At 38.2% G+C, this 25657-nt stretch overlaps 1 protein-coding gene and 3 non-coding genes across 9 annotated transcripts; 2 read left to right on the top strand and 2 right to left on the bottom strand.

Annotated features, from left to right (window-relative positions):
- Window positions 1-2278: 2278 nt before the first annotated feature.
- On the bottom strand, window positions 2279-2351 carry Trnaf-gaa (transfer RNA phenylalanine (anticodon GAA)). The gene has a single exon. It is a non-coding gene; the product is annotated as a tRNA-Phe (tRNA).
- Window positions 2352-2871: 520 nt separating this feature from the next.
- On the top strand, window positions 2872-2943 carry Trnae-cuc (transfer RNA glutamic acid (anticodon CUC)). Its single transcript has one exon. It is a non-coding gene; the product is annotated as a tRNA-Glu (tRNA).
- A 3083-nt stretch (window positions 2944-6026) lies between these two features.
- On the top strand, window positions 6027-6108 carry Trnal-aag (transfer RNA leucine (anticodon AAG)). The gene has a single exon. It is a non-coding gene; the product is annotated as a tRNA-Leu (tRNA).
- A 9018-nt stretch (window positions 6109-15126) lies between these two features.
- On the bottom strand, window positions 15127-25295 carry Znf311 (zinc finger protein 311). Of its 6 annotated transcripts, none has more exons than XM_047558447.1 (7): window positions 24319-25295; window positions 23813-24117; window positions 23143-23224; window positions 19849-19940; window positions 19392-19518; window positions 18736-18840; window positions 15127-17019 (listed from the first exon to the last, which is right to left on the bottom strand). In XM_047558447.1, exons 2-7 carry the CDS (start codon window positions 23819-23821, stop codon window positions 15512-15514), a joined length of 1923 nt encoding a protein of 640 aa, XP_047414403.1. In that variant the 5' UTR covers window positions 23822-24117; window positions 24319-25295; the 3' UTR covers window positions 15127-15511. The 6 variants fall into 6 exon arrangements, with proteins under 6 accessions (XP_047414403.1, XP_047414404.1, XP_047414405.1 ...); XM_047558448.1 differs by having other exon boundaries at window positions 24503-25295; XM_047558449.1 differs by having other exon boundaries at window positions 25074-25295.
- Window positions 25296-25657: the final 362 nt, after the last annotated feature.

Below are 25657 nucleotides of genomic sequence, written 5' to 3'. Positions count from 1 at the left end.
TTTTAAATCCCCAAGTGACTTCACGGTTAAGGAGGTGTGCATACTACTCAGGCTTCATCTCCAGGTTTTGCATACACTACATCTATCAGAATGGTTAAAACAAGTCTCAACACTAAATACTGATGAGACTGAATACATTTTGGTGGAAATGTGAAATGGTGTATCTACTCTGGGAAATAATTGGCAGTTTCTTAAAAAAATTAAACATGTAAGTACCATACCACCCAATAACTGCATTTGTGGGCATTTATCCTGGAGAAATGAAAATTTATGTTTACACGAAAGCCTGTACACAACTGTTTATGGAAGCATTATTCATGATAGTCAAAAACTGAAAACAACCCAAATGTTCTTCAGTGAAACTGTAAATTCATACTGTAAAATGCTACTAAACAATAGGAATGAAATATTAATGACTCATCAATCTGCATGAATCTCTGGAGAATAACAGTGAGTGAAACAACAACAACAATCTCAATAGGTTACATGTATGTGCTCTGGTTTGGGAGTATTTTGTCCCTCAAAAGTTCTTGTGTTAGAAGACCGGTCTCTAGTGTGATAATGTTGGGAGGTGGTGGAACCTTTAAGAGTGGAGTCCAATTATGAACTGAAATTGATTTGCATGCATGTATGAGTTTGTCAGTATGAACCCAACTACTAAGCTCTAATAAAAATATTGCACACACACAAACAAAAAAAGTGGAGCCTAAGCAAAGTAATCAGGTCCTTGTAGGCCTGCTCTGACAAGAGATTAGTAGTTCTCATGGGATCTGGTTATCTAGAGATGGTTTTATAGAAGAATCAGACTGGCCCTTCCTGGGTCTCTGGCTTCCTGTCTCCTCAAGTAAGGTCTCCCTTATCATGCTGTCACTATGATGCCATCTGCCATGATGTGATCTAGCCAAGGAGACCCTCACCAGAGGTAGAACAAGATGGGGATGGCCAATCTAGAACTTTTAGCTTCTAGAATTGTGAGCTAAATAAACTTCTTTTATAATAAGGATCTCACCAGTTTCATTTTAGTCATGGAAAATGAACAAATATGATATGATTGTATTTAAATGACATTCTTAAATGGCAAAATTATCAAAATGAAAAAAAAAAAAAAAAGATAAGTGGTTGCCAAAGGTGTAGGCTGAGGCAGGAGGGAACAGGAGGGTTCTTTGTGATGATGCAAATGTTCTGTCTCTTGACTTTATCAACATCAATATTCTGACTGTGATATTGTATTATAGTTTTGCAAGATGTTACCATTGGGAGAAACTAAGTAGAAGGAACATGTGATGTCTCTGTATTATTTCTCATCACAGCATGCAAATTTATAGTTACCTTAAAATTTTAAAATTTAATTTAAAAAATGAAAGCAAAGACCCTGAGAAGCAACCGTTTTTAAAAAGTCCTAGAGAGGGATGGGGGAACTGAAACGCCGTCCAAGAGAATATGTAGAAAAATGAGAAGGGGAGAGTTTAATTTCAAGGTTCAAATTGCTTCGAGAAGGGGAATAGGTCAATAGGTTTGCCTCCTGTGCAAAATTAAGTGTAGGGAAAATAAGCAGACAAACAAACAAAAAGCCAAGACATTTGAAAGCAGGGATGGTGGTAATGATCTCCTGGGAATGGGAGTCAGACCTTAAATGATGCAACTCATAAGGTAAGAAGTGGATTCAAATACTGTTCTTGCAATAAATTTGGTGGGTGGGTGGAAGGAAAGAGTGTGGAGATGATGCAAGCGGCAAGACAGGAGAGCCTGTTTTCCATTTTTTTGTCTAAAGATGGAGATTGAGATATTCAGTAGATTGAAGGGGGACAGACAAGGTCAAGAGAGAGCAAATGTAGTTAGTATCCCTGATATTAACTTCTCTCTTCCACATCTATTTAGACTACTAATGCCTTTGTATTAGAAGCTGACAGAATAACTTTTAAAGGGTGAGAACGGATTCGTCAAGTTCCTTGGGGCATCCTGAAATTGACTTACAGATGTTGAGATAACTCCATGGGAATAAAGAAGTAGATTTGGTGAAGAAGGAACGTAGAATAAGGGAAGCATAGCTCAAATCAAGAAAAAGCAATAAAAATGAAGACGGACACGTGCATTTCCTTTAGCACATTTGTCACTTTTTTTCTATCTAGTAAGATGTAGAAGCCCACACCTAAGCGCCTTCAACTGAATTACTTTATGAATTCGCATTTACTTTGATTCAAGGAAGTATTTCTATATTTATAGGAAGTATGGTCAACATTTGAGTATTATAATCTTTAAAGAAAATAATTGGCTTCTTTGCCGAAACCCGGGATCGAACCAGGGACCTTTAGATCTTCAGTCTAACGCTCTCCCAACTGAGCTATTTCGGCTCCGCCCACAAGCCTTCAAAATAAACTCTAATGACTGTAATCCTGTGTCTTCACTAACATTAGAAATATGTTTAATAAGCACCATGACAAACACTTTGAAGGGAATTTAAGATACATTTAAAAACGGGTTCTGGAAAATTATAAATACAAAATGTATAAATGCATTCTACTGTCACGTACAACTAATTATAACAAATTTAAAAAAATGGGTTCTGTTTTAGAACGGCTGTTTTGCGAGGAGACAATTTCAAATTACTGTCTTAAGAATTGCTGCAGGGAGAGTTAAATACTGCAATTATTCTCGGTTCAATTCATGCATCAAAGTATAGGAAGCTTGACTATTCAGTTGTGTACCTTCTGAATTAGTCCTTCGGTGTTGTTACACCTTAGTCCAGATTTTGTTGGTTAGGGAGGGCTTGAAATTAATGCGAAGAAAAATTGTGCTAGTTCACTGGAAAACAAACGCTGCATGTGTGGAATTTTATCTTCATATAAAGTTTACAGGTGGCCACCGCCACCTTCCCTGGTGGTCTAGTGGTTAGGATTCGGCGCTCTCACCGCCGCGGCCCGGGTTCGATTCCCGGTCAGGGAAGTCTAGTGTTTTTACCTCGCTCAGCTCACTGTGTAGCGAGTAATGTTATTACATTGTATATGTTTAACTTCCAATTACATGCTTAGAAACACTGTTCGTGTTTCCGTATCTCATTTCAAAATGACAGGAATTGATGATTTTAAACTTTGGTAACGAATATTTGATCTGGTTTAGATTGGTAGGCACTGTTGTAAGAGCTTTATTTATTTATTTATATATTTATTTTTTAACTGTTCAACCGAGTGGTTTACTGAGAAGTTTCGGAGATAATTGATCAACTGTAGAAATTGAGATTAATGCAACGCAATGTTGAAAAGACTGCTATGAAGACAAGAGAGAAGAAACGGGAAGTCGTTCCTCGGAGGTTTGATTTACAACTTGCCAGGCTACTAATGGCATCCAGTTTAAAGCTGGAAGCAGAGTTCCACGTGCCTGGCAATTGTTGACAAGTTCTCCCACATGTGACATAAGTGGGCCCAGACGTTTTCCCAGGTTGTTCGACCCAGGGGAGTTGATTTTGAAACTTAAAGAGAGGACATATCAGAGTTCCCTGTTCAATTTCCAGGACTCTTGTGAGTGGTACCAAATCTCACGTTCTACCCAACAAGACAAAACAGTTGGGCCGAAGCCGCGGGGTCTTTTTGACCGAAATCCGGCCAGTGAGAGAGGCCGTCCTTGTTTCCTAGACAACATACACTCAGTGGTAGAGGTAGTACTAAGAATTTCTCCAGGGACCGGGAAGAGAATATGCTTGCATCCCCCTTAGCCTGTTCAGGCTTAGTGTGAGGTGCGCTCTTGAGCTCCACCTTTCTCCGGCTCTTGGGATCAAAGATCCAGAAACGCTCAGGCAGCCGCAGCTCCCAGGCGCCCCCTACTGCCCACGACCTTTGCGACCGATCCGTGGGGTTTGTGGGAGAAGTCCTCCTCCCACTTCTTTTTTTTTTTTTTCCCCCTTTACCCCTCTTTTCATCCTTAGCTCATTCAGGAATGCATTCTTTCCTCCAGGAGGAGCCTGTGGGAGGGGAAGAAGGGTTTGCAACCCTGGCAGGGTGCTCTGGTTGCAGGTCCAACCTGCCCCTGTCCGTTACCCCAAAGTGTTCTTCTTTTATTAGGTTTCTAGGTAATCTTGTTTCACTCCAACCACTTACCTCTACCCCTACCCCATTCCTCAGTGCATTCGTAAGTTCCTCCAAGTAGACCTTTCCAGATTTACACTAAGTTGGCTCTCTGAGGTGTGTGACTCCAGCTCTTTCTCAATCAGAACACTTGCAGTTGTATAATCAGTATTAACTGTTAGTTCTGAGGCACCTGTGAATCCTTTTGATTGAAATAAAACCAGCAAAAAGACATCTGTAGGTGTCAGTATTTTTCCTGAATACCCAATATCCAGGCAAATGGAATGAACCCATAGATTCCTGATGCCCACTCATTCATGTAGTCACTTTTTTTCTCAAATTATTACATGTTTCCCTTGTTTTTCTCCTTTTAGTTTATCATGCAAAAGATACAACACCAGACAGGAAATGAGGGCCTGGATTGATACCATTGAAGGACCAAGATGAAGAATATGAAGCACTGAATCAATTAACACCTGGAGGGTACTCTTGCTCTGTGTTCCTGATGGTTAAAGTTGTCACAAAGTGTTCAGTCTCCCTTAAGTTATCATCATCTTGCCCTTAAAGATCTAAAACTGGTAAGAGTACATAATAGACAGCATGACAGTGGCAAGGACACTATTGCTGTTGAAGTAGGGACACAAAGAAAAATTCAGGTAGAGAGCTCATATTTACACAGCAGAAAACAGGCACCTGCCTTGCTTGGAATATATAGGACAGAGGACAGAGGTAAGACTTCAGGTAGCAAAAAGAGTAGGGGTGTAACTATGTTGCTTCTATTTTCTTGGGAATTTTCTTAGACATTATCCTAGTTTCCCTAGGATATAGATCTGATAATTGCTAAAAGTAGTGTAACTACAAACGTGAGATATTACTAAATTAGACAACTTTTGACTTTTTAAGAAGAAGGTCTGTATCTCACAAAGCAGCCGGCTATTTCTAGATGCTGAATGTAAAAGACTGGAGCCAGGTGGCCACAAGCCAAGATATGCCAGTGACCAACAGAAGCAGGAAGAGCCAAGAATGAGATTTTCTCCTCCAGTCTCCACAGGAAGCTGGATCCTGCGTACACCTTGATTTTAGCTAGAGGAACCGACTGGATTTCTGGTCTCTAGAATCGCGAGAATAAGTTACTGTTGTTCTAAGTCATACGGTTTGTAGTAGTTTGTTACAGTCCCAGCAGGAAACATATACATTGCACCATGTATATTTATTGCACCATGCAATAAATTTCATACAAGCAATTCTTGAGTATAGGAATTTGTAAAGACAACCTAGTTTCATTGAAATCTTGGATAAAAACACATCAACATTGAGTTTCTTTGAGATGAGTGGGGAAAACAAACAGAAAATTCAGCGCTCCTTAACTTCCTTTACTGCGATTTTATTTGTGATAATTCGCATAATGTGCTTTTATCTTAGAACTTCCTTGACAGAGTCAAACTTTTGGGTTAAGAGTCACCCACTACCATCTACATTAAGAGAAACCCAGGGGTCGACTTTGTCAAAGTATTTTTAAATGATCCGCCTCTGAGCATTTCCAAAAGAACCACCCTAGGCCTTTTGGGGTATTTAAGCGGGGATCACGCGCCGGACCCTTGCCTCTGTCTCAGTGTTCCCCTTTATTTCATAGCGTCCCCTCTGACAAACCCACTACCGGACTCAGCGGAGCCCACGCTCCCGTCAGACGTCGCCTTTCGTCGCGGGCATGCAACCCACAGCATTTCTTGGGGGCCGCTCAGTCCGCCGGTCCTTTTCTCTTGTGTTGGTGACAAAAGGGGCGGGCATCTCGGATCCGCTGGCTTCCTCCTGCACTACTCTCAGCTGTGTAGAAGCAAAGCGTGGTCTTACACGTCGGTGGCAGAACGCCAGGCAGGTTCTCTGCTAATATTGGAGGCAACACCCAAGGAGAGAGGGACTCAGAGAAAAGACCCATGGGAAAATTAGAAAGAGGCGGCCCACGTGTGCGGTAGCGTGGCCGAGCGGTCTAAGGCGCTGGATTAAGGCTCCAGTCTCTTCGGGGGCGTGGGTTCGAATCCCACCGCTGCCAAGTTTTTTTCCTCTCTACGATAATAGATAAACATTGACATTCTTTGCCCCATGTTTATGCAGGGGCCACTCGTGAAATCCATTTCTGAGAGGCCAATGTAACTTAGGTTCTGTGGGTTACAAGCATAAGTAACAGTTAAAATGCTTCCGTGGCACGTCCTGCCTCTTCTTGAAGGCGTCCTGCTCGGGCCTCTGAAGGAGTAATTTCTCTTCGGAATTAGCTGCTCTCCTTCCTCTAGCCTCTCTATACTGCGCTCATGTCATGTTTGCAATCCTGGTTATTCGGAGTGAAGAAGAGACGAGCACGGGTGCCAAGCCGCGTCTGGTGACTCTGCCTGACACCTACCAGCGCCAGGAGACTGCTCGGTGGCGTCCGCTGGGTCCTCTGCTCCGAGGAGTTCTCTCTGCGTACTTCGCGCCTCCTCATTCTCCGGGCTTGACTTGGAAGTTGTTTTCATTTTGAAAGGCTTCCCTGATCGTGTCCTCTCCCTTTACCTCTCCCTTTCCTCCACATTTAGAATTAGGGAGGAAAAGGAGAGGCTCTGGAAGGAAACAACACAGCAGGGCCTTGCCCTTGTGGAATTTAGAGCTTTGCGTGGTTCTCATCGGGTCCACGAGCATTAGAGTCTTGTCCAAATACGGAGCAAACTCTACTTTTAAAAAAGAGATAGCTTTCCACGTGTAGGCTTTGAGTGAAGTTCCATATTTAAGAGAATGAAGAGATTAGAGGATAATGCACATTATATAATAGATGTGAGGTTAGTCACCAAGTGGTTCCCAGTGATTACTGATGAGGTACAATTTTCCAGGGTCTCTCAGTTTCGGTATGTACTGTGAATGCGTCTGTACTGTTTTTACTCATCAACAACCAGCTTTCTGATTCTACATGAACACCAAATGGATAGTCAACAAGTCAATTCCTACACTCTTGGGAGTTAGTGCAGAACTCACGGGTGGAAGGCTGTCCCCTACTTCAGACACTTCTTGCACTTCTGATTGGTTGTAAATTGGGATTCCCATGACTCCCTCTTCAGGTTTGATAACTTGCTGGGACAGTCTTCGGAACTCAGGAACACACTTTTTGTTTATTTACCAGTTTATTATAATGGATTCAACTCAGGAAGAGCCAAATGGAAGAGATGCATAGAATAAGGTGTGTGTGGAGTAGATACTCAAGAGTTTCCAAACCCAGGGCCTTATGCATGCTAGGCAAGCACTCTACCAGTGAGCTATACCTCCAACCCTTCAGTGCTATTTTTTATTACCAAAATACTATACTCTATTTTCTTGTCCTTTGTATTTGATTTTCTTAGTTTTTTTTTTTTTCTGACTGAAAACTTTGGTTTTTTTTTTTTTTTTTCCACAGTATTCTGTAATTTTTCATTGATGTTTTAAATTTTACAAAGGGATTCTATATTTCATTGTTTTACATTTAAAAATTGTTTATTTGTTCTTTTTATGTATACATGACAGTAGAGTGTATTTTGACATATTATACATACATGGAGTATAACTTATTTTAATTTGGATCCCATCTTTATGGTTGTACATCACTAAAGTTTTAAATAACAATTTAAAATTAAAAAAAAATTTAGATATAGTGAACATCTTTGTCCTGATAGATATGTTTTCCTACAGATATGACATCCTTTTACAAATGTTTTATAGACATACTTCAACAAATGGAGAAATTTTTCTATTTTTCTTTTTTTTTTTCCTACAGTTTCTTCATTTTTTAAAAAAATTCCTAATTTGTTAGTTTAAAAGCACAGTTCAGTGCCTGAGAACAATATGATATTTGGAATATGGAACTACAGTTTAACTGGAATCACTCTTGAAATAGAATTCAGTCTTTTAGAACCTCTGCCTAATACTTAACAAATATATTGGCTTTTACTTTCCAATTTAGCATTCAGTCTGAATGAATGAGATAGTTAACCCATACACCCATATTCTTCTAAGTGTAGAGGCTAAATTAAGATGAGTCCAATTTGCAAATACTTGTAAATTGTCTACTGACCAAAGGAGAGCTAAACATCATAAATTGAATTATTTCAACAATTCTTTCCAGACATAGTGTTTTAGTCAGTTTCTTTTCTTTTCTTTCTTTCTTTCTTTTTTTTTTTTTTTTTTTTTTTTTTTTTTTATCCTTTTGTGGTGCTGCGGATTGGTCCCAGGGCCTTGTGCATATGAGGCAAGTGCTTTACCAACTAAGCTATGTAAGAACCCAGAAACCACTCGGGACACAGGAGTTCACATAAAAGGATTTATTAAGCAAACAGTGTTTCCCTGCAGGGTAAGAGAGAAAATGAGAGGAAAGAGAGAGAGAGAGAGAGAGAGAGAGAGAGAGAGAGAGAGAGAGAGAGAGAGAGAGAGAAAAGCGAGGAGGAGAGAGAAAGAAAGTGAGTAGGAGAGAGAAAGCATGAATGTGAGGAGAAGAGAGAGAGAAAATGGTGGGGAGCTATCCTTAAGCAGTCGAATTCCGTGGGTTAACAGGATCAATAACGGAGAAGGATACTTGCAAGCTGACTGATGAACCAATAGCTAGCTAGGATGTTCACACACTGACAAGAAGTTGGGAGGCGGGGAAATGACTGCAGCGTAAAGGGCGGAGGAGCAGCTTTATATTATATTACAAGCTATATTCCCCAGCCCCATAGTCAGCTTTTTTGCTGCTGGGACAAAAGGATCCAACCAGAACAACTGTAGAGGAGGAAAGGTTTACTGGGGGCTCATGATTTTAGAGGTCTCAATTCATAGACAGCAGTCTCCATTCCTGGCTCCAGGTGAGGCAGGACATCATGGAGGAAGAGTGTGGTAGAGGGAACCAACTCAAATGATGATTAGGAAGGAGAGAGAGAGAGAGAGAGAGAGAGAGAGAGAGAGAGAGAGAGAGAGAGAGAAAGAAGAGAAGAGAAGAGAAGAGAAGAGAAGAGAAGAGAAGAAGAGAGGAGAGGAGAGGAGAGAGGAGAGAGAGAGACTCCACTTGCCAGATACAAATATATACCCCAAAGGCACGCCCCTAATGCCCAACCTCCTCCAACCACACCCTACCTGCCTTCAATTACCACTCAATTAATTCCATCAGGTGATAAATCACTGGATTAAGGCTCTCACAACCAAATCATTCCCCCTCTGAACCCTCTGGCATTGTCTCACATGAGCTTTTGGGGAACACCTCACATCCAAACTATAACACACAAGTATAAGATAAAAGTGGTTCAAAGTCAATTGTGCCAAATAATTAAAATTATTCATGATATTTTAAATATTCATCTGTTTTAATCCATTTCTTTTTAAAAATTTGTTTTTTGTTACACATGATAGTACAATGTATTTTGACATATCATACATACATGGAGTATAACTTCCCATTTTTGTGGCTGTACATGATGTGGAGTAACACTGGTTGTATATTCGTGTATGTACTTAGGAAAGTTATGTCTGATTCATTCTGTCTTTCCCATTCCTATTTCTCCTCCATTCCCCTCACTCCCTTCTGTCTAATTCACCATTGTGAGTCAGCATATACATATTAGACAGAACATTTGGCCTTTGTTTTTTTGGGATTGGTTTATTTCACTTAGCATGATAGTCTCCAGTTCCATCCATTTACTGGCAAATGCCATAATTGCATTCTTCTTTATGGCTTAGTAATATTCCACTGTGTATATGTACCATTAGAGTTTTTTCATTGTTAATGGATAATCAAATACTTTAATAAGATGTTTATATTATTTCCCCTCTTATTTTAATGTGGTAAATTACCTTCACTGTTTTTTTTTTTGTTTTGTTTTTTGGGTACTGGGGTTTGAACTCAGGGGCGCTCAACCACTGAGCCACAAACCCAGTCCCATTTTGTATTTTATTTAGGGACAGGGTCTCACTGAGTTGCTTAGTGCCTTGCTGTTGCTTAACCTGGCTTTGAACTTGGGATTCTCTTGCCTCAGCCTCCCAAGCTGCTGGGATTACAGGCGTGCACCACTGTGTCTGGTTCAGATTTTGTATTTCTTCCTCAGATTGATCTTGACCTTGTGATCCTCCTGCCTCAGCTTTCTGAGTGTCTCTGGAATTAGATGTGTGATGCTAGTGGTTTTTTGTTTGTTTGTTTTAGAAGAATCATTATCACTTATAAGGGTTTTCCTAGAAAAATATACTAGATGAACTTGAAAAAGCTTTTCATCAAAAAGTGAGAAAGCAAGAAAGCTTTAGAAAACTGATATAGTCATGTAATAAGAGCTCAGAAGATAAGCTCTAAAGACCTGTACTGATGGCTATGAAGTAGTCTTACTTCACATGAATATGTGCATATTGAATGCCAATACCATCAGCCTGCTTTCTTCACTTGTCTCCCAGAAAGTTGAGGGTCAGGGCTTTAAGCAAGACTAGAACAAATTTTCTGTGAGAAATTTAACCAGGGGAATGTATCTCCTAAAGATACATAAGGGGTTTCTCAGCAGGTGACCCACCCACATAATCTGCAGTGAAGATCAACAAGTTCAAATCATGCCATCCAGAGCTTCCCATCAAAACTAACTGGAATTTGACAAAGCCCCTAGATATAACCACTAATTTATAGGACATATAGGGGCATAAGAACATGTTAAATACCACCAAAGGAGTGTAATAATTAAATTCCAAACTGGGGGAAATATTATATAGCACAAATAACTAATTATTAAATAAACTGCAAGGGAAAAAAAGAAGAGCTGGTGGGGAGAATTTATGTCCTAAAAGACTTAAGATGCACACTGACTAAATACATCTATAGACCTTACTTGAATATTGATTTTCAAAAATGTAAAAAAAAATCGTAGACATTAGAGAAAATTCGAACACTGAATGATAATATTTACAAAATAGGTTATTTTATGTATGACAACAACTATATCTTTGTTTGATTTTGTTCTAGGGCCTTGAATATGCTAGACAAGCACTCTACCATTGAACTACACCCTCTATCTCAGTTACAATTAAAAATTTTTTTTAGTTGTCGAAGGGCCTTTATTTATTTATTTTTTATTTAAATGTGGTGCTGAGAAGCAAACCCAGTGCCTCATACATGCTAGGCAAGCTCTCTACCAGAGCCACAACCCGAGAACTCAATTACATTTTTAATGTGTTTTTTTTTTTCAGTATTGAAATGAACCCAAGGGTGCTCTACCAGAGCTACATCCTCAGCCTCCACTTTAAACTTTTTTTTTTTTTTTTTTTTTTTTTTTTTTTTGGGGTGGGGGATGAAAGGCCTCACTAAGTTGCCCAGGTTGACCTCAAACTTAGGATGCTCCTACTTCAGCCTCCCCAACCCCTGGAATTAGAGTTGTGATGTTATTTTTTTAAGAAGACTCTTTATCACTTATAAATATTTTGATAAAATGCAATTTATGGTATTTGCTTCACAATAATCTTAAGGGGTCATGGGAAGAGATATAAACTGATTAACCCTGAGTTAATAAATTTTGAGCCTGGGTGATGTGTACATGGAGTTCATTTCTCTGTTTTCTCTCTTCTTGCATGGGTTTGAAAATTTCCTGCAATAAACTTATTCCTTAAACAAGGGAGATTATAAAACTGATAGGAAGCTCTGATGGCATGATTTTGGACTTGTTAATCCTCACTGCAGGTTATGTGCATAGGTCACCTGCTGAGAAACTCCTTATGTATCTTTAGGAGATACATTCCCCTGGTTAGATTTCTCGCAGAAAATTTGTTCTAGTCTTGCCCAAAGGTCTGACCCTCAACTTTCTGTAAGACAGAAAGCAGACTGGTGATACTGGCATTCAATATGCACATGTTCATTCAGTGCTTCTTTTTCAAAATTTAACTCCTGCCCTCAGTTGCAGCTAGAGAACCACAGCCCATGTCTTTTGTCTTCTTCAGAGAATAAGTCTTCAGTCTTCTGTGGGGGATTGTGAATGGGGACGTAGGACTCTGCTGGTTTCCTAAATAGTTCAAAATTGATTCTCATTTTAGTCCCTTCATTCTTACTTTCAGGGGTACATGGTGTCACCCATTCTTGGCCCTTTTAAGGCTTCTATGATGCAAAATAGGTTTGTCCTCATCTCCTGCAATAAAATTTGGCTTTCATGGACTTGATTAGTATTACTACTTACCCACTTGTCAGTTTCCCAAATTTTGTATTTACCTCTTCCATTATTATTCCTGTGCATAAGTGTTCTTATTTTTTAAAACAAATTCTTATTTTTGATTATGTTTTTAGTTGTAGATGGACAGAATGCCTTTATTTATTTTCATGTGGTGCTGAGGATTGAATCCAGTGCCTCACACATGGGAGGCAAGTGCTCCATCACTGAGCCACAACCCCAACCCCAGAAATTCTTATTTTTAAATATTTTTAGTTGTAGATGAACACAATACTTTTATTTATTTTTTTGTGGTGCAGAGGATTCAACCCAGTGCTTCACACTTGCTAGGCAAATGCTCTACTACTGAGCTACAACACCAGTCCCTAAGAGAAATTCTTTACTGTAGCATCAGTGCAATTTTTACAGGGAACAAAAGCGGAAATATGTATTCAAGTTGAAACTGAGTGAAGTGGTTATTCTCCAAAGGTAAAGTAAAAATCTCATACATTCATTGTTCTTGAACATTTTTCTGTCTTTGCATTTAGAATGTAATTAGGTTAAAAGGTGAGTTTTACATGGTGATTTTTCTAAGTAGAATAAACTAGATTAATAACTCATTTTGGTAACTTCAGTATTAGAACTACAGCTCTATCACGGTTTTAAGCAACAGGATTTTTTTTGTTTTTTTGGTTTTTTTTGTGGGATTGAACCCAGGGTCACTTAACCACTGAGCAATATCCCCAGCACTTTTTAATTTTTTTTTTTTTTTTTTTTTTTTAATAATGAGACAAGAGCTTGCTTTGTTGTTGCTTAGGGCCTTGCTAAATTGCTGAGACTGGCCTTAGCTTCCCAAACTGCTGGGATTACAGGCATATGCCACTGTTCCCAGCTAACACTAATAGGTTTTATTATCTAACCATTTATTTTCCGACATAAATTTTTTAAAAAGTATGCCTACCAAAACTAGTTCTTTATGGCAGTCTATTCCAGTTTTGGATCTTTCTTAAATGTACAGAAATGTCTTTCTGTAATATCTACCCATGAATTGTATAGTTTTACGTCCTTGGATAATTGCAGAACACAACCTACCCATTGCTCACAAAGTAGTCCTTCAAAAATTGCAAGACAAATCAAAAACTTATTTTTTCACTCAGTAAAATACCTGAAATTTTCTCAAATGCTTTTTTTACCAGATTCATTTTAAATGTTCTGGAAACATCAAAAGATTCCTAGATGTCAAATTAGTAATTGGGAGTTTCTTAGGGCAAGACTGAGATTTAATCAGGAGTTTTAAAAGTCGGTATCAGGATCATAGTAATATTTTGGGGTAATAGTGGTCATGTTGAAAATGGATTGGTGAAGGTGCAGTTTAGAAGCAATCTGTTTTGGGTTCCACACAGAGGTTTCTTAACTTGCAAGAGTAATGTGTAACCATTTTCCAAAACATTTTCTGTAAAACAAAATAATCCATGAAGATGCACCCCCAAACAAAGATTCTATGGTCAATTATTTTTGGAAAGCAAAGTTTTTATAGCTTCCTAGTGCACACTGTTTTTATAGATTCAGAATGGAGCTTCAGAAATCTTTTTTTTAAGTTAGTGTTTTAATTGTATAGAAATATGATTTAGGCCCTGAAAAATCTTTAAGGGAACAACAACAAAAGGACAAAACACACAACCCTACCTAACCAGAACTTCCCAAATTTATTATTTTTAAAAACACTAACTTGTAAAACACCTTTGATAAATTTTGGGAAATGCTGGATAACCCATTGCTCATTTCTTTTTCTTTTAAAATACTGTATTGAGGATGAAATCCAGGCCTAGGACACACTAACCGAGCACTCTGCTGCTGCCAGTGGTCACCTGTTTACCAGCAAGGGAACTTAGGCTACATTTAATTCTCAATGATGTTAATAAAACCAACACAATGAATTTTTAACTTCTATTTTAACAGCCTTATTATGTGTTGGTATTTCATTCTGTCTGCAACAAAGGACAGATAAGGTGATAATGGTTAGAAGAGAAAGGGAAGGATATGAGACAAAGAATCTTGAAATATATTTAAAAAACTAATACATTTGGAAGAGTATTTCATATATTATGCAAATAGACAGTAATATTTAAGAAATAAAGTTAGAAAAATTGTTTTATTTATAGCTTATAGTGGGTAGGCTTCATGCTCTTTCATATGTATTGCTACTTGAACACTACACTGCTGACTTATCTGTAATTTCTAAATCTACCCATCCCTCACTTCCATTTTCACTCTGAAGCTTAGGAATCCTGATATACAGTACAGAGAAGTACCAGTTTTAAGCTTAAAAATAATAAATGGAAAAAGTTTAAAAATAATAAATGCTTATCAATTTCAAGTGTTTTGTGCTGAACTGAGGTATAGCTTCAGAAGATGTGGTATATGCACATGAGAATGTCTAGATAAGGGAGGATAATTTGTACAGAATTTACTAGTCAGATGACTAGTAAATATAGCAAGTTCATATCTTTTGGTTCTGGGGTTGAACCTAGGGCCTTGCACATGCCAGTCAAATGCCCTACTACTGAGCTACATCCCTAGCCTTTTTTACTTTTAGATAGGGTCTCACCTAATTACCCATGCTGTCTTTGAACTTGAGATCCTCCTGCTTCAGCCTCTCAATTTGCTGTGATTATAGGCAATGAGCCACCAGTGATTATTGGCTTTGAGCAAGTTTCTTAATCTTTCTATGCTTTGAATTCCTCTTTTTATAGGGACATTGTATGGATCAAACAAATTATTTATTGTTATCAAGAAGTGTCAACAGCCAGAGCTGGGCATGGTGGTGCATGCCTGTAATCCCAGCTCAGGAGGCTGAGGCAGGAGGATTGCGCGTTCAAAGCCAGCCTCAGCAATTTAGCCAGGCTGGAAGCAACTCAGTTAGATCCTGTCTCTAAATAAAATATAAAAAAGGGCTGGGGATATGGCTCAGTGGTTAAGTGCCCCTGGGTTCAATCCCCTGTACCCCCCCCAAAAAAGAAAAAGTGTTTGACAAACCCTTAAAAGTGACTGTGCTCACTGAAAAAAATAAACACACACACACACACACTCTGAATAAGTAAGATAAAGAACAAAGCCTCTGGGTGGGGTCCTCACAATTATCAGTCAGGAAATCAGGAACACCCAATAGAGAACAAGAAGGACCAGTCTAAGAATTGGAAAGGAAATGGAAAGTGTAAACAACAGAGTCATTACAATCTGGCATGGGTGGTCAAAATACTGATTACTGAGAAGGTCTGGGAAGTATTTACTGGAAAGAGGGCTTTCCCATTCTCATCAAGCTCATGTATAGTCCATACTCAAATGTTTTCTTTTCTTATGTCCAGTAAGATTGGAGCTCACCCTGAAAGCTTTCCCACACTCCTCACATTCATAAGGTTTCTCCCCAGTATGAACTCGCTTATGTCCAATTAAAGCTGAGCACTGACGGAAAGATGTGCCACACTCATGGCATGTGTATGGCTTTTCACCCGTGTGGATTCTTTTGTGTTGCTTCAGTACTGAATTATGATGAAAGGTCTTTCCACAAATTTCACATTTGTATGGTCTCTCTCCAGTGTGAATTCTCTGATGATTGGTCAAGTTGGACTTCCCACTGAAAGCTTTGCCACACTCCAAACATTGATAAGGTTTCTCTCCAGTGTGGATTCTTTGATGGATGGTAAGGCAGTGCCTATCCTGGAAAGTTTTCCCACAATCTCCACATGGATAGGGCTTCTTCCCTGTGTGTTCTAGTTCATGAGCCCTGCGCTTACAGTTATGATGGAAGGCTTTTCCACACTCCTCACACTTGTAAGGTTTCTCCTCACTGTGGATTCTTCTATGCTTACTGAACTCTGCCTTGATACTAAAGACTTTTCCACACCGAGGGCACCCAAAATGTTTCTCCTGAGTGTGGATTCTTCTGTGTTTGCTTAGGTCTGAGCTCCGACTGAAGGCCTTCCCACACTCATTGCACTCATAAGGTCGCTCCCCAGTGTGGACTCTTTTGTGTTTGGTGAGATCTGAACTTCCCCTGAAAGCCTTCCCACACACCTCACATTCATATGGTTTCTCCCCAGTATGGATTCTGCCATGGGTGGTAAGGGAATGCTTAAACTGGAAGGCCCTTCCACAGTCACTACATTTGTAAGGCTTCTCCCCAGTGTGGACCACCTGATGCACACCAAGACGGTTCCTGGTCTTGAACGCCTTCCCACAGTGCTGGCACTCATAAGGCTTCTCCTCACTGTGAGTTTTTTTATGTCGGCAAAGAGCAGATCTACTGTTGAAGGTTTTCCCACAGTGGGTACAGTTAAAAGGTTTCTCCCCTGTGTGGATTATGTGGTGTATATAAAACTGATTTCTGGTCTTGAAAGCTTTCCCACACTCTTTACAGACATGGGATTTCTTACCAGAATGAATTTGATCATGGAGAATTAGGTCTGGATGCCAGTTGAAGTTTTTGCCACATGTGGCATATTCATGAAGTTTTTGCTTTGTGAATACTCTATTACATGGAATACATTTTGAGTTCGAACTGAAGATTTTTTTTAGTACCTTCTGGTTCTTTCCCTTTTTGAAGGTCACTTCCTCAGGGCCTTTTCTCACTTCTTTCAGTTTCTCCCTTATGAATGTTTCCCACTGATTTTCTAGTTTGACATTCTGTATACAAACTTCTCTAACCTCAGGATCCTGGGTAACAACATTTAGAAGACTGTTACATTTCCCCCAGAAGATGTCTCTGTTTTCAAAATCCTCTTGTTCTGGAGGTGCCTTCTCACTCCCAGGCTGTATCTTGCCTGTTGATACTTAAAAGAGAAAATAAAACTGTCAGAGGAGAGAAAATAAGTGAGATAGGAGAGGTGAAGTAATATTAATCTGTTTGAACATTAAATGACTTAAAAAACTAAAAACAAAATAAATTTTAAAATTTTCATAAACACAAAAAAAGAGCAAATAACTTTTTAACAATTGCTAACATTGTGTCAAAGGTCAGGACATTATATAACCATTTTGTCACATGAAAGGAAGAAACTGAAAGCTTATCATTTACTAGGTAGGCTGAAACATCAAGAAGTATGAATATAGTTTAAACTTGGCAAACTTTATATAAAATCCTTACAAAAATATTCCTCTTCTAGTCTCCTAGTTTAGTGAGTAGCAACTCCATCCAACTAGCCCCACAAGCCAAAAAACTGGAAATCATCTTCATTTCCTTCTCCTTCCCCTCATATTTACTCAGCTAACATTTTACAAATTCTAATTATGAGGTGAGCTGCTGAACTCAGAAGAGTTGGCTCTGGATGGCCATATTTCTGCTGTGTGACTACCCATTTGGGTGGGAAGGGTTAGATCTGGGTAGTACTTTGTCCCAAACCAGGTCAGATTCTCTCATCTTGGCCTTTGGAATTGTGATCTGAGGGCAGGTAAGATCAGGCTCTGAGAGTAGCTAAATCTTTAGCACTTAAATTTGAGAACTAGTAGTGGCAGGACAGTATATGATACCAGGGAGAGAATATTCTGCCATCTGCTCTGAGGGGCAAAAAAGGTCAGTTTGGCAAAAAAGAATGAAGAGAAAACAGCTGGAGAGACAGGCCTGCAATAGGTTACATGGCACACCCTGGAAAATAAATTTATGTTCTTTTGTTTAGGTTACTTTGAATAAATTTCTATTGTTGGCAACCAAACAGTCTAAAATCAATCTTCTTACCTCATACTTCACACTCCCTCCAAACCATTCTTTCTAATTATGTCACTCTTCAACTTGAAAATACTTCAAAAGGTACTCCACAGTCACCCAGAAAGAAAGGAAGTAAAGCATACAGTCAAGAGCCCTAGCACTAGACTAAGATTGTCTGGGCTTAAATTCTAGTTCTGATACCTAATAACTATGTGAACTTGGAAGGATGATTCTCTCTTAACTCAGTAGCTTTACCTATAAAATGGGCTCTAGTCTGTCCATGATAATGACATGAGTTAATATATATAAAACACTTGCTACACTGATGTATTTAACCAATGTTAGTTGTACAAAGTTCAAGGCATGTAGCTTATCAAAAACTCATAAAATCCTTCAAATCATGATATTGCTTCTTTCTATTGCTCCTGAACTTTCTCTACAAATTTCTCCAAGTTCTTTTCTCTGGTCATATTCTATCATTCAGAGTTTACTTTGTTTTATTCCACAATACTTTCTCACATTTAATTCCCTCTTTCTTGACTGACTCCTCCTTTAATTTATTGTTGTGAGCCCTGGAATAACTAATATACAAAGGAAAAAGCAAATTTCTGAGCTTCTTAAAAGGGCTAATTTGCAAAAGCTTATTAGATAGATTGAAGGGGATCAATTAGATAATGAAAGAATACTGCTCAAATAGTTTGTTGCTGTCATTTTCTTTTCTTTGAGTTCTAAATGGATTTCATTTCTGAGGTCTTCAGGGTGGAAGAACCACCACTAAGCACATTCTATAACCGTTCTGTCACGTGGAAGACGGTAGGGAACTAAAAGTTTCACCATCACTCACCTGGGAAGGAGCAGTTCAGGAACTTCCTGTCATGTAGGTCCTGAACACATGGCTCTGCTCCTCGCTCCAGATGGGAGATCAAAGGAGGTTTAGGAAATGGAAATCCTGGTTGCAGAGAATAATTCAAGTGTGTAGAAAAACAAAGAGCTGTCTTTATACTTGTCCCTGATCCCTTTGCATAAGGAGACAGGAAAGAAATACCGCCTTAGGTAGAGAAAAGGGGTCTGGAAACGGATACAAGGATTTGTTTAAGGACTGTCTTAGAAAAGTCAAACTCAGAAGGGCAGAGGAAGAGATCCTGGGAAAAAGTCATTTTCCATTTGTAGAATAATAGGAAGGCTACTAGTTTTAGGCCCCTAGAAGGCAGTTCACAACTAGGAGTTGAACATATGTCATTTAGTGGAAAAACTAGAGGGCTGAAGAAGCAAGAACCTAAGGAAAATAGAAGCTAGGTATCTCCCTTTCACCCAGAGTTCCATTCTAAAGAATTAGAAAACAATAAGAAAAATGTCTAAAAAGTTACCTGTTATACAAGAGGCAAATCAAAACTTTAAGAGGGCTCTAACTTTCAATATGATAGCACATACACATCAACAAAATGAGCATTTTTTTTTTTAAAAAGAAAGCACTAAGCCAAGTGCAGAAAAGGTTCTTACCAAGGGATACCATGTTTCCATAATTTTCCAACATCACATCCTTATAGAGAAGCCTTTGAGAGTAGGTCAGTCTCTGCCACTCCTTGCTAGTAAAGTTCACAGCTATATCTTCAAATGTTAATGGTGCCTGAAACAATAGGTTCCTGCTGACCTGGAGAAAACCCCGCAGTTTCCTCAGGAAACAGAGGCAGAAGAAAGGAATTTGTAGGGAGGTTTATAAAGTGAAAGACTGTTATTGTTTGATTGATATTTGGAAATGAGCTGAAAGGTAACACAGGTTTTTAATATTGAAAAATAACAAAAGAGGAAACAATCCACAAGTGGTTTGTTCTATAACAAAATGTTCAGTATGAGAGGGAGCACCTTCATTTGAGATTTGCATAACCAGAGAATGTAACGAAAATAAGGCCCTAATTAGGAGATACTGAAATAGTTTTAGGAAGGGGTCTCAGCTCACTTGGGCCTGGCTTATCAGTGTAGCATCTGTTTCTAGTAGGTTTCCTTGACTTCCATCTTTAGTGAAGGCAGGATATTGAGAAGCCAGTACAGCTGAGGGAAGAGAAATATGCAAGTCAGTTTAGCATAATGTTAACAAAACCTGCTTTAATCTCTTCTTCACCAGATGCAGAAGCTTCTGAGCTCTAACCTAGGGGTTAAGACTTATGATATTGTCTTCACTATTTCTCTAGTCTTAGCTTTCAGTGTTGGGCTGCCAGCACTGGCATGGCAGTCAAACCAACTCTAAGTACATTCTCTCCCTCTCTCAGTTACTACATAATTTTCTCTGGTCAGTCTTTGTCCTAGAATAATCCTACCCCTTCTCAAACAGATCAGATAAAAAGCCTTAAATTACTGACTCTCAGCTTGTACCATACCTTTCTTTCTGTATCTGAATATTGAGGTCATTTCCTCCAAAAGACTTGTGGGGAAAGAAGGGGCAATATGGGGAATTAGAGATGTTGAACAGTAATATCCAGGAATAAGCTCAGTTTGTTTCTTTGATAACCAAATGGTTGTTTAACTTGTTAGTTTATTAGAAGAAAAAATTTTCCTTGTTTTTCACTGATACTGAGTCTTTTTCTTACTAATTCCCTGGTCCTAAGTCATCCTCCCTACATGATTGTGGTATAGCACACTCAGCATTTTAAAAGATAAAAGATTTACACCATCTGAAGAAAAACCAGAGTATTTTTAAGATGAAAAAGAAAAGCTTATCAAAATGTCCAAGAGTCTAGCTAAAATCTATATGAACTGGGCAAGAAGTACAGCTTCATATTATTAATTAATGGGGTCTACTTTATTTCTTGAAGGTCATCTCGACCTTTAGCAGCTTTAATGTTTTAAGGCAACTTATGTTTCTTAACAGTTTATCCCCAAGTTCAAGTCTGAATGAATTCTTTCTGCTAGTAACATATCAGCAATGTCAAAGTCATCTGTTGGTAAGAATCTAGGATCACCTTTTGTGTTAGGCACCCAAAATTTTATTTGAATTTTACCAGAACTCTATTTTAGAACTAGATTTCTTCCCACAGAAATTTCCTAAGAACACCTGCTTTGGTTTAGTTTACTCTTGAGTTTTTGATCAAGGCTAAGGCTATGTCTTAATCATAGTGGTTCCAGTTTTTCTACTGCCTTTCTATAAAAGTGCCAAGTTATTCTCAGTTCCAAGTTCACCTGGATAGTACAGAGTTCATAGCAAATACATACTTTGCCTATAATGTTATATAGCAGTTCTTTTCCTTGTAACATCAACAAACTTAGAGCTCTCTACTGGATTTTTTCATCAACATTTTATTATGAATGTTTTCAAATATGTTGAAAAGTTGAAAAAATGTAAATATCCATATACCTACCATTTATATTCTATGATTAACATTTGTGGTATTTGTTTTTATTACATGTATATTCCTCTATCTGTACATTAATCTATGTTTTGATACATTTCAAGGTAAGTTGAAAATATCAGTATACTTCACCTCTAAGCACCTTGGTATATATATATTACTAATTGGAGTTAAATATTTGTTTACTTTCTTTTTAGATATAACTTACATGTAAAGAAATACACAAGTCTTAAGTGTACCACTGGATGAATTTTGACAAAATCATACCCCGATATAACTCAAATTCTCCTCCACATATATATTGGGTTAGTTTTCTCAACTCACAGTGATCTTTAAGTTTTATTTTTTTAACTTTAGAATTTAAAAGGTCAGTTTCTCCTCTCTAGTTAAAAATGAACTTGGTAGATAGGCTGCATGCAAAAACAACAACATGAGACTATTTGTTGAAGCAGTACACTGATATTTTCTGGGAAGAGATTAATATATTTTTAGTATATTTAGTAATTGTAGACTTTATGTTTCTGAACATCTACCGTGGGAGAAGAATTTAAAGATCTTTTAAGAAAAAGAAGACTAGAAGACTCAGGACATGAGTATATTTTATTGTAAAAGATGAAGCAAAATAGGCTGGGGTTGTACCTCAGTGGAAGAGTGTTTGCCTAGCATGTGTGAGGCACTGGGTTCAATCCTCAGCACCATATAAAAATAAATAAAGGTATTGTGTCCATCTACAACTACAAAAATATAAAAAAAAATAAGCACCTAAGTTTAAAAATATCTATTTTCTACTTATAAATTTATAATATATTTTATTATTAATTATCATTTGATTTCTTATACAGTAAACTTTTAGGGTTTCTTCTCTTTCAATGTAGAAATACATTTTACTTTTCCTTTTTGCAGGTTATATATACTAAAAGCTTACTTTTGGGTGTGCCTAGTATTCTATTCAAAAGTTTGTAGCTTTCTGGGTACAATTTTGACTCTAGAATACCAGGTGCTAGCAATCACCTCCATGCACTCCTTTCATACAGATTTATCCATTTTCCTCTTCACATGTCATCAAAGCACACTTCTAATGCTCAGACTCCCATTAGTTCATTTTCCTTCATTTCCCTCAAAGCTTCATGGGAAAACATTTACTCCTTCTTTTGCCACTGCTCTAGCTTTTATTTCTCAGGTATTTATACTATAATTAAAATTTTCAGAGTTATAAAAAATATCTAAAGAAATAAAATTTAATATATTTCCAAATTTTACATGTGGGCAAAACTGTGTTTGGCTAGAAGTTACTGAATTATACTACAAGTTTTTTTTCCCACTTTTTTATTGGTATATTATAGTTGTATATAATGATAGAATTTATTCTGACATATTCATATGTGCACACAATATATCAATATAATTTGGCCAATATCACTTCCCAGCATATCCACCCCTACAAGTTTTATATGTGTAACTATGTATGTACAAATAAGTACACCGTTTATCATATGTATTGTTATAATATACAGGATATGATTGATGCATTAGACTTCTCTGATAAATTACTTTATAGAAATTTTTCATGAAAAATCTCTACCTTTGTTTTATGGTGCTGGGGATAGAACCCAGGGCCTCATGCTTGCTAGGCAAACACTCTTTATCACTGAGCTACATTCCCAGTCCTTTTTATAAATGTTTATTTTTTGCCTCCCTAGCCTTTACACAAATATGATTTAAGATTAGGGAAGAAACTGAATAATATAGTTATTCTAGATACTGATCCAAACCCAGTACAGAAACATAAGAAAGCATTCTATAAATGCTCAATAATGAATAGATTTTTGGACTTGGGAGGACCCATTCTGTGTCCCCACTCTATTCTTAGTTGCCATGACTCCTGTCATAATATCTGAGTGCCTCACCTTTTTCCTGAAGGAGCTGAGTATTGGTGGGAATGCAAAGTATCTGGCATGGTGGTCCTGGACTCTCATCTGACAGCACAACCTATTGTAGGATGAAAAATGAATTCAGGGAGGTTATAAGAAAAATACATGGGAAGATGTAACAAACCATAAAGGTTTATCTGTGGAAATCACCTCCCAGAAATACCAAAATTGGGGAGAAAATAAAGGACTCAGTTCCCAATAAACTTTATGAAAAACAGAAATGGTACTCAATTACTCTCTAAAACTGAAAAACTTTAATAATCAGCAAGCGAAGTAGGAAAAACAATGTCAAGAAGGAGAGACCTTCACAAGGTCAGTCTAGGCCCACCACACTCCCACTACTTTCCTTCTTTCTTAGACTCACTTTTCTTTCCTCCTACTTGTGAATATATACATATATATAATATGTTATATTATTATATATTATAATATATTATATATTTATATATTATATAAATTTATAATATATCACATAATATATAATCTATAATACATATTATATATATTATATAATACATCACATATCATATATAATCTATAATACATATTATATATTATATATAATATATACACATATATGTAATAATACATGATATATAATATTATGTATATCATATATAATATATATATAATGGTCTCTTCTTACCTGCCACATGTTTTACTCAGCCTTCTTTTATAGTCTTCTACCACTGTCCTTCTTCATGCTGGTCAGATTGAGTTTCCAAACAAGAAGTTATGGTGGTACCAGTAAAAGGAAACTTCTTGACTTACCGGGCAGCTGCTATTTGGCTTGATGTGTTAAACATTAATCTAGATTTCAGGCTCATCATCAACCTAAGTCAGGTGTTTGATCTCATATCTTGTTTTCCTACATATTTGGTGAAGGAAAGCAAAGTGAGAGGAAAGTGATCACAAAGGATGGGGGAAGGAATCACTGAGGACGTGCTGCATCTGTGGAGATGAGGGAGCACAAAAAGACAAATTGAAATATACCAACAATACAATCTCCATTGCTAACACCTGTGTGAGCCACTATTACTATCATCCCTCCTCCCCATTACTTCAATAGATTTATAACCAGTCTCCTTGCTTCTGTCCTTGCTTCTTTTTGTCTTTTGATACAGCAGTCTGAAAGATCCATTTACAACTTACGTTGATCATTTCCTCTCTGCTCAAGACTCTCCAATGGCTCCATTTTACTGAAATGAAAGTCCAAGTCCTAACAGAGGCACAGGGGCTTAGAGTGCTCTCATTATGTATAACCTCTTTTCCTGCTCCCTCAAGATTAAGGCTTCAAGTCTTTTAACTGTCTATAGGATGTGACCTTGACCATTACCTCTGACATCCTCTTCTACTATTCTCCTTCATTGAATCTCATTCAGTCGCAGTGACCTTTCTTTTCCATTCCAGGCACATTTCCATCTTAGGCCTTTCCATTAGCTGTTCTGTTCACTTCAGGCTATCGCCAAAAGTTTGCTTATATGTCATCTTCCCAGGGAGATCTACTTTACCTTATTTAAAATTACAACCTACCTTCTTCTAGCCCTGATATGTTACCTTGCTTTACATTACTCTTCCTTTTCTTTTCGCACTTTATCACTTTTCAATATGGTGCATAAGTTATTTATATACCACATCTATTATTTATTGTAGTACTACTCTTGCTAAAACTTAGGCTCCTAGACTCCGTGAGGGTAGGGAGTTTTGTCTGTCTTGCTCAATTTTGTAATTCTAAAACAGTATCTGCATTTGTAAATGCTGGATTAAAAACTGGCTAAATGAATGAATACATGAATGGACGCTAGAGATATGAACAAAAAGAGGCCAGGAAACTTTGGGAGTTAAGAGAAGGTGAGAAAAAAAATCGGTGAAAAATGTCCAGACTGGAGGAGGAAACCGCAACGCACCCTCTTTCCACATCTGACAGCAAAGCACCGTCCCCTCCGGGCCCGCGACCTTAGGTGCCCCAGGAGCGGGTGTATTTGAGAAAGGCAGGTGGCTGCGCCGGGCTCCTTCCAACTCGCCCTCTGGCTAGTTAGAGGACCTGCGGTGGCAGCTCCGGAGCTCCTGGACTGCAGACCCCGTCCCACGCTGGACCGAGGAACAGATCCTACCGGGGACACTCTCCGCAAGAAATGGGAAACACATAGACTAGCTCCACTTCCTAGACCGTCCGGATCATCACTTCCGGCGATTTTCTAGGAAACGCCTCGACTCTCTGGTTGAGCGGTTTCCTAGAAATTCCGTCCTCGGGGTTCAGACTTCAGAAGCTTCCTCAAGTTTGTGGAGGGTCGGAGGGTCGAGGTAGCACTGGCTTATTGTCAGGGAGGGAACTCTAGAGAGGAGCGGGCAGAAATTTTGTGACAACTATGTGAAAAAAGTCAACTAAGGACACAAATAATTGTCTTTTTCCCAAAACAAGAGTTTCTCTTAAGACGTTTTTAAGCTTACACAAATGTGGAGAAAAAAGCATAAGGAACCCACATAGTAA

This window comes from Sciurus carolinensis, chromosome 7, assembly GCF_902686445.1.
Source record: "Sciurus carolinensis chromosome 7, mSciCar1.2, whole genome shotgun sequence".
NCBI lineage: Eukaryota > Metazoa > Chordata > Mammalia > Rodentia > Sciuridae > Sciurus > Sciurus carolinensis.
The sequence above is the reverse complement of the archived record's forward strand: the minus strand, read 5'-3'. Positions and strand labels throughout refer to the sequence as shown.